The sequence below is a fragment of the Semicossyphus pulcher genome, unplaced genomic scaffold, assembly GCF_022749685.1.
Source record: "Semicossyphus pulcher isolate SPU_LCO1_2020_fin unplaced genomic scaffold, fSemPul1.0.p SCAF_9, whole genome shotgun sequence".
Taxonomy (NCBI): Eukaryota; Metazoa; Chordata; class Actinopteri; order Labriformes; family Labridae; genus Semicossyphus; species Semicossyphus pulcher.
This window is the reverse complement of record NW_027211770.1, coordinates 6,621,577-6,637,771: the sequence shown is the minus strand read 5'-3', so window position 1 is coordinate 6,637,771 and position 16,195 is coordinate 6,621,577. Positions and strand designations below refer to the sequence as shown.

The following is a 16,195-nucleotide window of genomic DNA, read 5'->3' as shown; positions in this document are numbered from 1 at the left end:
ATGTGTGCTTATGTTTACCAGTCAGTATTTTGTTTGTGTTTTTGTTTCGTTGTTAATGTAGCCAACCATTCAGCTTTTCTCATTAGATCTGTCCTTGTCACAGCTCATGGCTCATAGCTCAGTCTCTCACCATAACAGTATGTCCCTCCATCAGGCCTTCCTCACTGCATCATTATCCATCTGACAGTCTCCCATCTGTGTGCCTAGGTATGGACATGGAGGAGAGGACCAGACAGATGAAACTGAAGATGAACAAGTACAAGCAGGGAGCAGGCTCGGACTCCAGACTGGAGCAGGACTACCACAAGGTAACACCATGTCCTGATATGCTGGATGTATGCTTCAGTACTCCAGATTCACAAAAAAAGACATATACCTCCAGTACACTGTTTGCATGGATGCACCGTACATAGGCCATATGGCACACTTTGCAAGCAGTCAAGCATGTACACATGCACAAAGCAACATCCTACTGCACATGCGTATTGATGTTTGCATAGTGTACATACTATATGCACAAAGACACACAAACAAGGTTAAGCTGGTAAACACTTAAAAAAGTTCAAAGGTTGGAAAACAGTAAATGGTTACTTAAGGTTCAGAGAGGCTGCAATGGCTGCAACATAATCCCCTGGGGCAATTGCGCTCAGTCAAAGTACGTCCACTACAGTGACGTGCGGTGAGGTTCATGGCTGGTGAGGCACTGACTCCATCAGAATCAGATTTACAAATATATGAACCCAACAACAGAGTAGATTATTCACCATTTGACAGCAAGGGCTGGCTCAATTCGTGGCAGCGGCAGCGAGTAGTGGCACTTCCTGCTTCCTGCCTTCCACTCCAGTTGCCGGTGTCTGAGGCAGCTGCCACTGACCTGCCACTGATCTGCCACTTACTCTGCAGCTGCGGAGTAGCATAAACATTTCTGGGCTCACCAGCGCCCCCTACGTTGAGGCAAGAAAACTGCCTGCCTCACCCAGTGCCTCTTCACTGCCGTTGTAAGATCGCTGAGCACACTAAACAGGTTACACACATATATTATATACATCAGCTAAACTATGGAAAGCCAGGGGGGCATATATTAAAAGTGTTTGAAAGTGTTTTATTGGCGACATACAGAGAGACAGTAACACGCTCTCATTGCATGGCAGAGCACAGTTTGTGAGGGATTGCGCAATCCAAGGTGAGGCTCAGCTTGCTGCTGCCTCACTGTGCGTCTCTTCCCCGTATTTGAACGGAAATGTGAAAATTCAGCGATTTTTAATAAAAAACGATCCAAATTGTTTAAGTTAAATGGAAAATCAGTTTATAGTCCAAACCATTTGATAAATATAACCATTTAATTTATCTGTTTATTATATATTTTATTTATGATGACAGGGGAGGCTCTGCCTCCCCTGCCTCTCCTGACCGCACGTCACTGGTCCACTAAAAGTCCTTGTTTTTGCCACTGACAGACTCAGATTGTTACCCCAGATTACTTTCTATGGCGCTGATTGGCCAAATTCACGTTGATATGCGCGGATTTTGCCCTAGCAACAGTCCCTGAGCGCCCCTAAAGCAGAGACGAGTAGCCTAACGCTAGTTTACCACATTTCCAACATTAATTAATGTATATATTTTTTTGTATATATATATACATATATATATATATATATATATATTACATATTTAAGTAATTTTGTTAATATTAGTTTTTTAAAATAAAATAAATAAAAATAAAAACACACTCTTCACTAGGGAGGGCGGCGCCCTAGCTCCCTCTATTGGCCAGCCGCCACTGTTCCTATGAGTCATTTCGACACCCAAATTTGTAAAAATAAGGCCTGGGTTAAAAAATACCGAACTTTTCCTTTAAGTGAAGCGCATGGAACCAAAATCATCTGTATGACTAGATACAACAAGAAGGAACTGAGTAAGTGAGTTTCTCTCAGTTCCTCAGGGTGAACTAAGCCTTCAGGTCTTTGGTTGTAAATTCCAGGAATGTGACAATGAGTGTGTGCAGACTCAAGTGTTTACTACTTTTCGGCAGAGGTCCTGAACATGTTTAGAGAACTTGGCCTGAGCCTGGGCTCTCGCTGAAGTCTGGGCCAAGGCTCTCAGTCCAACTCTCCTTTTATGTCCGGGGTATGAAAACTATTGCATTAGAAGTAACCAATGTGTTTGCTTGAAGTCTATAAAAAGCAGATTGATAAATTGTGAGTTGTCCTTGTCTGTTGAACATTATCCTCCTTCAAAGTGTTATTGATAAAACAATTCACTCACTATAATTAAACAACTATTTGCTCTTAAAACTGCAGTGTAATACAAAACAGTTCCTGTAACACTCAGTTCAGGCTGTCCTACAGTAAACGTGCATCAAAAATACACACAAGACAGTATTTTAAACACATCCACTTACAAACATTGTCAAACCGAGTGGTGCCGGGATTGTAATCCTTATTGAGCTTCCAAGGAAGCCTCAGTGTAAATGTAGTTTAGCAAGCTTGATTATGCGGCTTTAGCATTGATAGCATTATGCAATGGAAAGCAATGGGAATTGACACTGATTGATGTGATTCATAGACGTAATGCAACCCCTTTGAACCTCGCCCCTAACGTAGAGCCTATGCACAAAGTTAGGCACAAGGGGCTTTAGTCCACACGCTATAGATTGTTGATAAAAGAGGGGGATAAGGGGAATTTATGCTGATGTGATATTGTAACTGCTTTTTCTAAATGCTGTCGACACTCTGAGTTCCCTGACCGTATCTCATATCGTAAAAAAAAAAAATCCACACAGCCTCAGCCAAATATGTTTTTTTTACAACTTGAATGTCTCTTTTGTGCATTTGAACTAAATTCTGGCCCTTGAAAAGGCGGACCTAATACGCATTATGTAATAACATCATCCCTACTTCTGTTTTTATGCTGAGAGCTAAACTAATAAGTCTACATTACTCACATTCATGAAGCCCATGTACTGTTGCACAGTGACTGGTTTTCCTTTAAAAGTGTAAAGCATGTCAGCACTTTTTTGGCTGCTTAATAGTTCAGTACTTTCTTTACTTAAATATGAGGATCCTAATTCATGTCAATAACTCTGCCTTTTATAGAAATATAGAATGAGTAACAAAGACATTAAGAAGAGCATGGACTTCAAATTGTTGCCAAACGGGTGTGCCAAAAGTACTCATATTTTTTGTGTTATAAGACATTATCATAATAAATATTATGTACTGTTTTTGTTCTCTCTGCAGCGCTCAGGCAGAGATCCACGGGGCTCAGATAACCTGTCGGCCAAGTCATCGGACAGTGATGTAAGCGACGTGTCCGCTGTGTCGAGAACCAGTAGTGCCTCTCGGTTCAGCAGCACGAGCTACATGTCTGTCCAATCAGAAAGGCCGCAAGGAAACCGAAAGATCCGGTAGGCTGATGTCCACACCAGTGGACAGTGAACTTTGTCTCAGTGTCCACATCAAGCTGTTGTCAGCAATGGACAAATCCCCCTCAGCTGTGAACTTGTCTTCCCATATACGTTGCCATGTCCAAACATTTTCAGCTTTGAAATAGTTTGCACCTGGTTAAACTTCAAGAGGAAAATGCACTCCATAGTATGTGCCATTTTCTCACTGTGATGAGTTCAGGTTTGGCTCCCTTTCTAGAAAAATCTGGAACCAAATGATTGAACTCTACTCATTCAGGCTATGAGGGGATACTTGTCCACATCTGGCAACACACATTGTAACATAAAACACACTGCATCTCTTTGTTTGTTGTCTCGTATCAAAGCAAGAAACAAATTCATTTTGCACGCCGTTTTGCTGTAAGTCTACATTTCTGATTTCTATTATTTTTAATCACTCTGCTTTTGATCTTGGCTGTGCAGTGTCTCTGTCTTTGTCTTTCTTTCTCTTGTTGTTTACAATGTTCATGCTTTGTTTGGTTTTCTTTCTGCTTTGCATGTGCCGCTCTCATGCTTCTGTCTCCGTCTTCAGCCAGTTGCAATCAAGGAGCCAGTCTCGGGAGGGGGATGAGCACTTAGGAGAAGTGTTAGAGGAGGAGGAGGCGGGTGGGGGAGGAGGGGAGGACAGAAAAGTAAGGGCCAGTAAAGGGGGGAGATCACAGGGAGGGAGAGAAGAATCAAAGGGGAAGGTAGACACAGACAAGGAGCATCAGGAGGATTTGGTGGAGAACGAAGAGGACTTGCAGCAGAGGAGTATCTCAGAGACTGACCTCAGGTAACACGTGTGTGTCAGCCTCTAACTGTAGAGTTCTACTAACAATACCAACAATACCACTTGTATCTCCCAGTAGCCCACTGACTTTGAACCTTTATACGTGAAGAGTGCAGTGACTATCCTATCCAACCTTTAATCTTGATAATTATGTAACTGTGGCCCCATTAACCTTTTCAAACACTAAAGTAGAGTAGCATTATCACTTGATATTTTCAGTGAACTGACAACAGTTTGGTACTCCGTGCAGCCTGTTCACACTGCAGTAGCAGATAAGATGGACCTCCATGTTCATCTTATCTGCTATTGCTACTGCAATTGAGGAAAATATCCTTTTATGTAGCCATACATACAGTTTTAGTTTGATTTGCAGAGATTTACATTACATTACATTTAGATTACATTGAAGTAATTATACTTAGCATGACCTTGGTCCTTCACCCACTGAAGACATTGAAGTCTGTTGATTATCTCGACAACCCAGATCAGTGCCTCTAAAAAGATATGCTCCTTTTCTTAAATATGATTTTTTTTAATGAAATTAAATGAAATAATAAATACAGTACAATGCTGCTCTGTTCTGCATAGTTTGATACCCTATGATGTAAGTGGGAGAGAATTAAAGAGTCCTTCAGAAAGTAGTAGTATGGTGTGACACTTCAACAAATTCACACAGATAATTATTTGCATGTATTTGCAAATTGGACAGTTTTTTAAAGAGGGGAGTTTATACATTTCATTTTGGCAGCTTAGAGGCACATTACATTAACATTGCCTTGGTTAAGCATCTAAAAAAAATGGTCTTATAAGGGAGATAATTCCACTCAGAGAGTATATAAAGTACTATATTTCACCATGTAGCATGACAAAATATGGTTAGAATTCATTGTAATTATTGTCAGACATACATGACTGAATGCATTTATGGATATCTTTACTTTTTAAGTTAATGCATGCAGACTACTGGGATTTAAATACGACTGTATATAACAAAACACTTTTATTGTGGCCACAATAGAGTTCAGATTAATTTCTGAACATTTAAGGACCAGCAGGTGTAAAAAGTATGTCAAGTGCAAATTCAAGCGCAAATTGATTTGGAACCCCACAGCGGGATAAAAGCTTAGCTCTCTGTCCTGATAAGATGTCTTCTCTTTTAAATCACATTCACAGCAGGGTCCAAGTAGTGCTTCTTACTCACATGAGTACTGCTCAGTGTCTGCTTGGACTTGAGAGAAAACACATTAAGATAAAAGCTACCCTCTTATATATGATTAATCCTGCACTAGTGTTCGCAGTCTATTTAAGAAGACGCACCCTACATATGAATGAGTCCAAATGCACATGGCAGAAACGTGAGCAGATCTGACAAGTATACAGAACCTATGCAGGGCATTTTTAGATACAGACTGAGACTAAAAGAAGTATAATTAATTAAACAATACAGTGTTGTCTATTGAGGCTGCAATCTGTGTTGCATTACTGTCTGTCTGTGTTGCTCAGTGCTGGGATTTTGCGTCAATGTTTTCTGTGTTTCTCACATGCTGTCTGAGTCCAACAGTGTCGCTCTGCACCTGCAACTTGTCAACCCAAACCTCCCACACTCCTCCAGCTACTCTTCAACATGCCAAGAACATTTTTTCTCTCTGTGTAACACCACAACCCTCATACCTAGACTGTCACCCAGCATTAAATTCACTTTCAGTGAAGTCACTGGAAAATATAAGTAATGTGATTAAAGAGAGAGCATTAGCAAATACATCCTGAAGATGCATTTGAATTGAGCTACAATATTTGAATTTCAAACGTTTCCCTCCTTGACTGAAAGTGAGCTGGATTTGTCCTTTTAATGTGATGACAGCTCTTATCTGTGTGATCAGTCCCAATTCCTTCATGACCGCTACAGTATAAATCTATAATATACCGACTTTTTCACTACATGTGAGGCATTGCACATTCTGCTTTTCTAGGATAAGAACATGTGAGAAGAATACTACAAAGATGACGAAAGAAAATGCTCTTTAATCTTCTGCTCATTCACGTTTAGTGTGGGTGTTCATGTTGCACATGTGTACAGAGGAAAGTTAATGACCAGGCAATCGGCCTATAATGCTACGTTCTCTGCTATGTTTAAAGAGTTAACAGTTTCAGGGTATGAGTGCTAAAGCACAATGCAAAGCCTTGTGTACCTGGTGTTACACATTATATAAATTATCTCCAAATAAATCCAATTAAAGATCCAAATCAAAGGTATTACACAATATTATATTATTATCTTTCACAGTTAAAGTAATGAAGTTCCTCAACAGTTGTGAAACAAGTGGTTGCTAAGTAGCAGTAAATGTCAAAATGAGCAGTTATTTTGAAAAGTTTGCATATCACAATGGTTTACACAATCCAATCTGAACTCGGCCATAATATTGAGCCAGAGCCCCAGTTTCTCAGTGCTTCTGCTTTGTGATTCTTTACACAGGTGGTATATTAGACCAGGATATCTCCATAGGATATATAGATGTCAGCCAGGCATCATCATCATCATGCTGCCATAATCACTTCCTGAATTAAAGAGATAAAACAAAAGTCAATCTACTGATGTGTCAATCACAAGAAAATTAATTAGATATTTCACTTTTATTTTATTATAATTACCCTAATGAAAATGCAACTTTTCAAGTGGACACTCCTAAGTCCAACTATGATGATTGTACTGACCTTTGTGCTGCCACCCAGTGTCATGCTCTTATCTCATGGATCAAGCAGAAATGCACGTGTGGCAGCAAGTAAAGCCACATATCTCAGTTCAATAAAACAGACAATTATTCATAAGAAGAAGAGAGACACAACAGGCTACTAGTAGCTTTCTTTCCATTTCAATGTGGCACATTTCCTTTAGTAATTTAAATTGTTACCTTGACCACACATCTTCTGTTTGAGTCCTTAAAGAATTAAGCTTAGAAGGAAGGGTTAATTAAATGCTATTCATTTGCATGTGTGTGTGTGTGTGTGGACGCATGCCAGCCCTGCATAAGTCAGTGCCCCAGTTAGGCCACCCCAGTCACAAAAGTCTGGATCTTTAAGCTACAAGATTTCCAGTGCTGCTCTGTCATTGCCACCACTGCCCTGCACCAGTACTGTGCTCATAATTTTTGCCCCACCACCACCCTAGCATCCACGTGCAGGGTTTCAGATATTATCTCATCACTCATCAATTATTTTTCTGCATGGAAAATAAATCTGCGAGCAGTGATGAGGTCGGAGCCTAGACGCCAAACACAAGCTATGTTCTGCTGCTGCAACAAACAGTCCAACTGTTACAAACACGAGTTGTCTAACTGAACTGTGTTTAGAGATAATTCGAGGAGTCAGGAAGTCGCTGTGTTATCGATAAAATGTCACCTGCCTTAAGTGATAAAAAGTCTATTCACTGCTCTGCTCTGAAAGCAGCGAAGCAGTGTGATTTGGCAAAAACGTAGCTACATTTACTTATGACTCATGTCGTTTGTATTGAGGTCGCAGTGTAAATATACATCTGCTACACGTCAGACAAGCCTGTTTGCATTAGCTAAGCATATGGACATCATGACAATCATATGTGTCCTTAGTCCATGAGCGGTTTTACTGCACAGAGACGCAAATGCACACACACTGCTCTGAGCTGATGTCATGTCCAGGATGTAAGAAGCTTTCCATCAGCACTTTTAAATCCCATATCACCTCCTCCTTTCTTTCATTATATTGTTGCCCTGGTAATGGCTCAATCATGTAAGGGAGAGTAAAGACTAGTGTCTTGAAGGTCAGGGAGGGATCTTTACTGAAAGGAAAGAAGAGATGTTAACCTGCTGGTCCAACCATTTCATTCAGCAGCAGCTTGTCTAGTGAATGGAGGCAGAGTTGTGTTTCTGAGTTACCTGTATGGCTGCATTTATTATAAGCCTCATAGTTAATCACTCTAGTCTCTGATGAAACTTTGGAGCTGTGTTGAAAGGCGTGTACACCAGCTATGCTCTGGCTGGGGACACAGTTGCTATGGTAACTCATTTTTCTGCCTCACCTGATAAAGAAGCAGTGGTCCTCTCTGTGAAAGGTGAACAAGATGAGGTGATGAATATGTGGGGACAGGATGCACTTTGCATACCTTTGACATGACTATACAGCATTTGTGATCCAGCAGTCAAAACAGGATAACCGGCTCTGCCATTTAATGACGTTAATTTAAACATAACATAATAGCATAATGTTGAAAGTAGCATGGGAATCAAACAGTAAGGCTAACAACAACATTTGTGGTATCTAAATAAGAAGTTACCAATTACCCTGCACTGCAGGGTGTGTAAAATATATTGTGGTAATGCTGTTGCTGTAATGCAGTAATGTTTATACAATTTACATTTTGTTTACTGATGACTTTTAATGTTAATCTAGTGAAAGTCCAAGATTTCTTACCTTTTCTTCTACTGGTTATATGTTTGTGTTATCACAAAGTATGTAGAGTACCCCACTTCAGCACAGCAAGGTGTCAACAATTTTGCAAGAAAAGAAAAAAATACTGCTTTTATTTGGCTTAGGGAACATATTGGCCTAGATGAAAATGCATGGTGTGCAATCTGCATGATGAGGAACACTCTGTGCTCTGGGCTACGGTTGAGAATATCCCCGGAGTGTCTCAGTTTTCCAAGCAGGCACACTTACACAGTGACGCTGGCTTAAGTGCTAAGACCTGTTCAGCGAGTAGACATACAGTAATAAAAGGGTGTTAAAGGAACTGTGAAAATATGCTGGTATACATTTATGTTACTCAGCTACATTGAAAAATGTGTCCAGGTAGACCAGTAGATTATCTATTTAAACCAACATGAGGGGCGTTGATTTAGATGAAGACCATGTGAGACAAGCTAACATTGGGAACTTGCATCGTGGACAGTGATTAGGAATTTCTACAGTAGATGATTAACGTCCGTTTTAACCTCGGGGGAATCATTTGTTGTGTGCAACAATGCTCAAGTCCCCCTTGACCTTAGCATTGTGCTGATATTTGATGTAGTAAAAGAGTTAGCATCATGGCCTGTGTTGACCAGATGAAATGTTGCCTCACAGTGATGATAGTGAAAGAGCATATTTTAGAATGTCACCTGTCACACATCAGCAGGTGATGTTGTCAGGAATCGATGCGCTTGAAGTCTACTTCAAAGCTTCTGGGCAGCAATAACTAATCAAAGGCTGTAATCCCCCAATACACATTCAATATATAAGTATTAAAGTACAGGCTGATCCATAACAGAGCCCACTGGCATTAGAAGTGACATAAACAAAAGGCTTTATATTTCAGGCTGAGGTACGAGGTGTGTGCTTCTTTCAGAGCACATCTGAGTAATTTCACTACCAGCTGGCAACCACAATAAAACTTAGAAACAACCAAGCTGTAGTGTTTAGAACAAGCGTATAAATGTGGCAAGGTACTGAAATGTGTCTGCATTTAAATTTAAAAACCAATATTAGACATAATACAATGCAGTTTTCTTAATTCTAACACAACAAAGTTGAACACTAATGTCTGATATATCAAACATCACAATTTGAAGGAGCCTAATTGAAGTAATTGATGGAGGCAATTTTCACAATGAATTGATTCCCCTCCCATTTTAGTCCACACGTCTCCCCGTAAGTTGTCTTTACAAGACAGTGACATGGTGGAGGTCAGGCACTTTAATTAATGTACAGTAGCCTGAGGACGCTTCATGTAACTCATCCCATTAAGAATGCAGAGCCTGTGATACAGAATGTAATTTGTCTCTTAAAGATAATTTCACTAGCAGAGCTAAAATAAGACCCTAATTTGGACACTGGCCTATTTCTTTTCCAGCTGAAGAAGCTGGAGCATAATGCTGATGACGGACAACTTTTTTTTGTGTGTGCACTTGAGTGTAAAAGTATTGAGTGTTTGTTCAGGTGCAGAAAAGTTAGTGTCTATCTCCAGGTGGACATGAAGGGGAGTAAAGCAGTACTAAATATTAAAAAGCATAAACACACCTCTCTGATCATGTAAATAATATACATACATAAAATATAGATACAAGGTCATCTTTATGTCCATTTAACTGTTGTACATTTGGCAAGATCAACTGAAATAAAGGATTTAGAACTTTTTTGCCAAAGTTTCCAAGTAGACCACTGATCTACAGGTGGCAGTAACACACCAAGAAATGCAACAATGTGCCAACAAAGACAGACTGACTGATAACCTGTTAATATGCCATGGACGTAAACACTGCAGCTTTTGCAGTTTAGAGAGTTGCATTGAGTTGTAATGACCGCATGTGTCACTGCTACTATAAAAATATTACTGAAAATATCAAAAAACAAACCAAAGCAATCAGGGCTAATGATAACAATGTTTGTAAAGGTTTGCGGTTCAAGTGTTCATTTCCTTTTACTTGATTCTCCCATGTCAAAATGACCAAAACAAAATTAGTTGGTGCACAAGAATTGAATTAATATGTAACAGTTGATAAATGACCAACCCAAAACTAATCTATACTGTAAGTCATGAACTCTTGTACCTGAACTCTGTCCTTCTCTCCTTTTCACCCCACACCTGCTCCTCTCCTCATCCTCTCCTGTCCTCTCTTCTGTCCTCTCTCCTGCTTCCTCTCCCATTATCTCTCCTTTCACATCCTCTCCGTGGGCCTCCTCTTTCCTTTCCTCTACCCTGTCCTCTCTTATCTGTCCTCGCCTGCCCCCTGTCAATGGTGGTGGCTGACAGTGACTTTGCATCCAAAATGAAAAACAGGCAGATGGGCTCGTCAGGCGGGATCAACATGACCAAGAGCACAAGCATCAGCGGTGACATGTGTAACCTGGAGAAGACGGATGGGAGCCAGTCGGACACGGCGGTCGGCACGGTAGGCACTGATGACAAGAAGAGGCGCTCCAGCATTGGTGCCAAAATGCAGGCCATGGTTGGCATGTCACGCAAGAGCCGGAGCACCTCTCAGCTCAGCCAAACAGGTAGGGCATCTAACTGCACAGCTGGCGCGCTGTATGTATGTGCATCTGTCTTGTGGCCACTTCTTCTGTCTGTGTGGGTTTCTCTGTTGTGTTCTGCGCTAAATGTTGAGTTCTAATAATTATACTCTCTCCTCCAGTTCTCCCTTTTCCTCACTTTATATCTAGAAGGACTTTGGACTCCACACAGTCATTTGCTGGAGATAAAGACTTTTTTTCATACACTTTCTCTCTTTCTTCCAGGTAATAATTGTCCTGGAAATTCCTTTCATCCACTCCTATCTAGCTCCCTTTCTTGTCTTTTCTTTCTATGACAAACTTAAAGTTGTGTTTTCAAACTTAATGCTCATGCTTTACTATGCTTTAGTCATTTCTCAACTCATTTGGGAAACTGTGTTTACAGCTACATCTGCTTCGCGCTTCCTGCCACCTTCCTGATGACTTCTGCTGCTAGTTGAAGGTCACACTTTGTCACCTTCTTTAAGCTGTGATGCTCTGTAAAACACTACCTCAATCTGTGGGCGTGTGCAGTTTGTGTTTGTTTCTCTGAGTGCATGTCGAATGTGTGCACATGCAAGATACAGACAGGAAGGGATGTGCTGTGTTGGTGTTTTCGATCTGTTTTCCTTTTGCTCAATGCAAAAAATATGAATTCCTGCGATGGAAAATATTGAATTTTTGCTGAATATTGGCCTATTACTTCTCTTTTGTCCTTAATGTGCTTTTCTGTCCTACTTTTCTTTTCAAAAGTGCTCATTCACCATTTTAGAAGGGTAAGCTGCATTAGCCGATGCAAGACAGAGTGAAACAGCCTAGCAGGTGGCATGTGTTGATGTCCGACAGATTAGAATCTGGCCTGTTAATGTGAAGGTCCGTCCATAAGTCCCCTTTACAGCTGCATCTTTCCAATTCATCTCCAAGCATTTAGCATCTTTCATCTCTTCTATTTAAACTTGAAGTGGTCAATAATCACTGATCTGACTAGATGGCGTGGTGAAAGGACAGATAGATGGATTGGATGTATGCGTGAGGTGAGATGAGCAAGAGAGTGATGTGAGGCAGAGTGCACGTGGCAGAGCAATACCCTCCCCTGGCTCGTGATTTGACTGGCACATGTGCCGCTGCTGATCTCTATGGGTTCATCATTTCTATAAATTATTTATCACATCAATAATCAGCAGTTTTTGTGGTATTAATTGTTATATTTGGGAACAGCAGCTGGAATATAGGAGTAACCATTGGATCTTCCTTGTTCAGTAACTGCATTATGAGGCTGTTCTCTGAGGCTGGTACTGTTGACTGTTAATGACGGTAAAGTTCCTAAAAAAAGATGACTTGCCTGGAGTTCTTTTGGGAACGGACAAAAAGATTTTTGTTTAATTAAAGGAACCAGACTGAGCAGTCTAACACAATCACAGCAACAGAGTTACACACACATGCACGCACACACACACACACACACACACACACACACACACACACACACACACACACACACACACACACACACACTCTTTCTTCATGCAGACACAGCACTCACCGAGCAGTCAGCATCTAGGTATTAATATTTCACTCCATGCTTCTAAGTGCATTAGATGGAGTTTGTGAGAGCATGCATACATCTCCCTTTCAATATTTGAGATCTGTGTTTGGTTCTGCACCAGCACAAACCCTGCCAAGCTGCCTTTTGCCCTACTTTGTTGTACAGTATCCTGAGAGGCTCATCACCCATCTGAACGGTGCATTCAAAGGGTGTTTGATTTAAAAAGGTTGTTTGACAGTTTGTGCACACTGAAAAGTGTTAGGGGGGATGGTGAGATCAGCCAAACAGCACGACCCCGGCTTTGCAAACACAGGTTAGTCAGATGGAATGGATGTGCTCCCAGGTGGCCATTGGGAGTAATGTGTACATAGCTTCCAGCACGAGGCTCTGGGAGCTGCAGATTTGATCCTGTTACGCCTCTGTGGAAGGCACTTGGTTTTTCAGCCCAGTGTAACACTATGTCTGAATGCATGTTTGGAGTATGTGATTGATCATTCCTGCCTTATTTTGGTAACTGCAGTGAAGACCAATTTAAGCACAAGTCAAAATATCATAACAGGATCTCCAAGAGGGCAGTACAGAGTAAACGATGGACAGAGGGCAGACTTTACACGCCCTCCTCCATGTGCCTTCAGAGTAGACTTCAGCAGGTAACAGCCATCGTTTAAAATCTAACAGTGAGCAGCAGAAAGATACCATGTTTCTGGGACGGAGAATAGAACCCCACTGTAAATGATACATTACTGAGCACACATGGCTCTAATCAACCATACGCCTGGTTAATGAGACAAACCTGTGATAGGGAGAGCAACCACATCTAAAAGAAGTGATATAATTGTTTAATCACATTAAATTACATGTCCTTTTTGAATACAATAATGACACTTATTAACAGTGTAGTTGCTTGTTAACAGTTTCAGATTCAGTGTTGACTTTATTGGCTCGGTGATATTTAGAAATGTCCAGTTTGAAAATAATGTTGAGCATGTGCTTATTTATGAACCTTATTGGTGTTACACCGGTGATCATGAGAAAGCTGAAACATCCGTTTTATTTATTATCCTCATTTGATCCATCCCCCCGTCAGCAGTCCTGTGGTCCCTGGTTCATTTTATTTTAAGCTTAACAGAGAGCTCCTTTGTTCTCTCTACCCCCAACCAAACTGCTGCTAGAGACTAACTCAGCTAAAAGCACACAGTAACACTGAAATCTCGCAAAGTCCATCTCCATGCATTCACCTATGCATTTTGTCATGTTTGTTATCTGAGATAATCTGAAAAGGCCTATTTTCCCTAACTTGTTATTCCAGGTCATTAGCTACCTGTGTTACTTATTCACAGCTGTCATATAAAGTATAATGATGAAGATATTGTCAGTTTAAATCACTGGCTTCGATGCATCTTCTACTTATGATGCATTCTACCTCATAACTAAAGGTTTTGACACATGAATCTGATTTGCATAGCTGGTCTCTATAGTCTTTAAAAGTGTTTCCCAAACTTCCCCAAGCGTGTTTGGTACAAGAGTATCCTAATGTGTGCCTTGGTAGAACATTCTCTCTGAATTCTGTCCAGAAATACATCTGAAAAGCAGCTTTTTCAGTCTTATCAAGTATTTCTTTGTCTAGTTTATACAAACGCAAAAGGGGGGTGTCTCTCTTTAAAACACTGCAGAATTATTAAGCTCAAAATCATTTTTACAACACAGCTAGTATTCTACCTGATCATCCATTCCTGTATTTGTACCCCACAATGGCTTCTGTCTAAGAGTCCTGGTGGTGTCCCAGAAACATAATCAACAGCAAGCTTAGCAACAGGGCAACCAGCCTCTGAATATTAGACAGAGGAGATGACATGCAGCAAATACAGGAAATTGGGCTTTAATAGGCAGAGACAGGCGAGGCAGCCTGCAGTGATAAAGAAATAAGAAGAAGATGGAATCAGTGGGGAGGATTCTGATTATGAGGTATAATTCATTGTCTGTAAAATCTAGTTCCCTCTTCCTCTGGGTGCAGCCTTGAGTATTCTGGTATGATTCTTCATATGTCCTACTTTTATCTACCTGACCCTGAAAGAAAACTCAGATGTGACACACTGTCAGCTGAACACGTATCTGTAGAGAAGGAGTAAGATAAGTGTGTTTGCCCATCAGCATTGGCTCTAATTTAACCTGTAAGAACCTTTCAAATCATTGTTTTACTTTTGCTTCAAGGGAAAGAAGTGTTGGATAACTTTTCCATAACCTGACACTTTTCTAATGCTGTAAGCCAACTGTTTTTGATGAGTACATAAAGTACATACTGTGTTGTGCAGCCATTTTATACCTTAAAAATGTAAACACCCAGCACTTTCCTGTGTGTTGACACAAACCTTTCCAAGAGTTTAGTGTCCTCTAAATTAAGGATTACGCATACCCTCTAAGTCCCTATGACCAGAATAGCCAAATGTATGCAAATAGAGAACAATGTATTCACTGCCTCACTCCCTATCTCACTCCTCTCTAACATGCACAGTATACTGACGTAGTTTTGGACCCCCAAAGTTCTCAGACGGACTGTTCTGTGAGGTAAAATAGCTGAACTTTGAGCTTTCAGCTGAGGTAATTTATCTTCTGAGTTGAGCTGGGTGCCTATATCAGCAGCTCCTCTACTATCTGAAGCTTCTAATTAATCTCCTTGGGGGCCAGAGCAGACATGCTGCTCTCAGGATGATGCATGAAAGGAACACAGCGGCACAGGTACAACTGAGGCTGAGGGACACCAGTGCACCAATTTTTCCTTGTCTCTACCTTACTCATTCTCTCGTTCTTTTCTAAATAGCATTTGTATCTCACTATCATTATATTAAGTCTATGTCTTTATCTTCTTTTCTCATCTCACCTTCTCTTTTCTCCTTCATTTCCTCCACTGGCCCTATGGTATCCCTTCCTTCCTGCCTGTCCCTATCCTCCAGTTTCTGTCGTCACCTCTATTCAAACTGTCCTCTGGAGGACTCATGGCTGTTAATCAGCCTGAACTCTCCAATGAGCTGTCTCTGCAGTGACCTAAATATGGTGGATATACTGCAGGAGCCGCAATGCTTTCATAAGTTTCAAATTCTATCAATGGATCCACTGCAACATATCAAAGATGTGTCATGATGGTCATGCACTTACAACAAGAGTGCATGCTTGTGGTAAAAGATTCTGTGTGGTGAATAAACAGTGGTCCTCCAACATCCTGGTAGTAAAGCTGCACTGTGCACTGTGCTATGTGGCACAACTGCCCAAGGTTAATTAAGCTCTCTTTTATACATAGCCTTTCAATAGTATTTTAGATATATTTAAATTAAGGGACTTTACTGGCCAGATCATTAATGCCAAATTACATGAATGCATCATGAACCATTCCAGTGTTTCTTTTACTGACAGGAAAAGCCTTATCTAGTTGGCAGTG

General features: G+C 40.7%; 1 protein-coding gene across 26 annotated transcripts in view; it reads left to right on the top strand.

Moving 5' to 3' along the window:
- rims2a (regulating synaptic membrane exocytosis 2a) overlaps window positions 1-16,195 on the top strand; it is a 143,123-nt gene that overhangs the window by 112,904 nt on the left and 14,024 nt on the right. For 17 of the 26 annotated variants that reach the window (XM_069655882.1, XM_069655879.1, XM_069655874.1 and 14 more), the window contains 3 exons: window positions 208-308; window positions 3,240-3,406; window positions 10,978-11,222. The exons of 7 other annotated variants lie outside the window; for them this stretch is intronic. In XM_069655882.1, coding sequence (XP_069511983.1) covers window positions 208-308; window positions 3,240-3,406; window positions 10,978-11,222 — 513 coding nt within the window. The remainder of the gene's footprint in view (window positions 1-207; window positions 309-3,239; window positions 3,407-10,977; window positions 11,223-16,195) is intronic. 2 more of the 26 variants (XM_069655871.1, XM_069655899.1) reach the window with 1 other exon arrangement.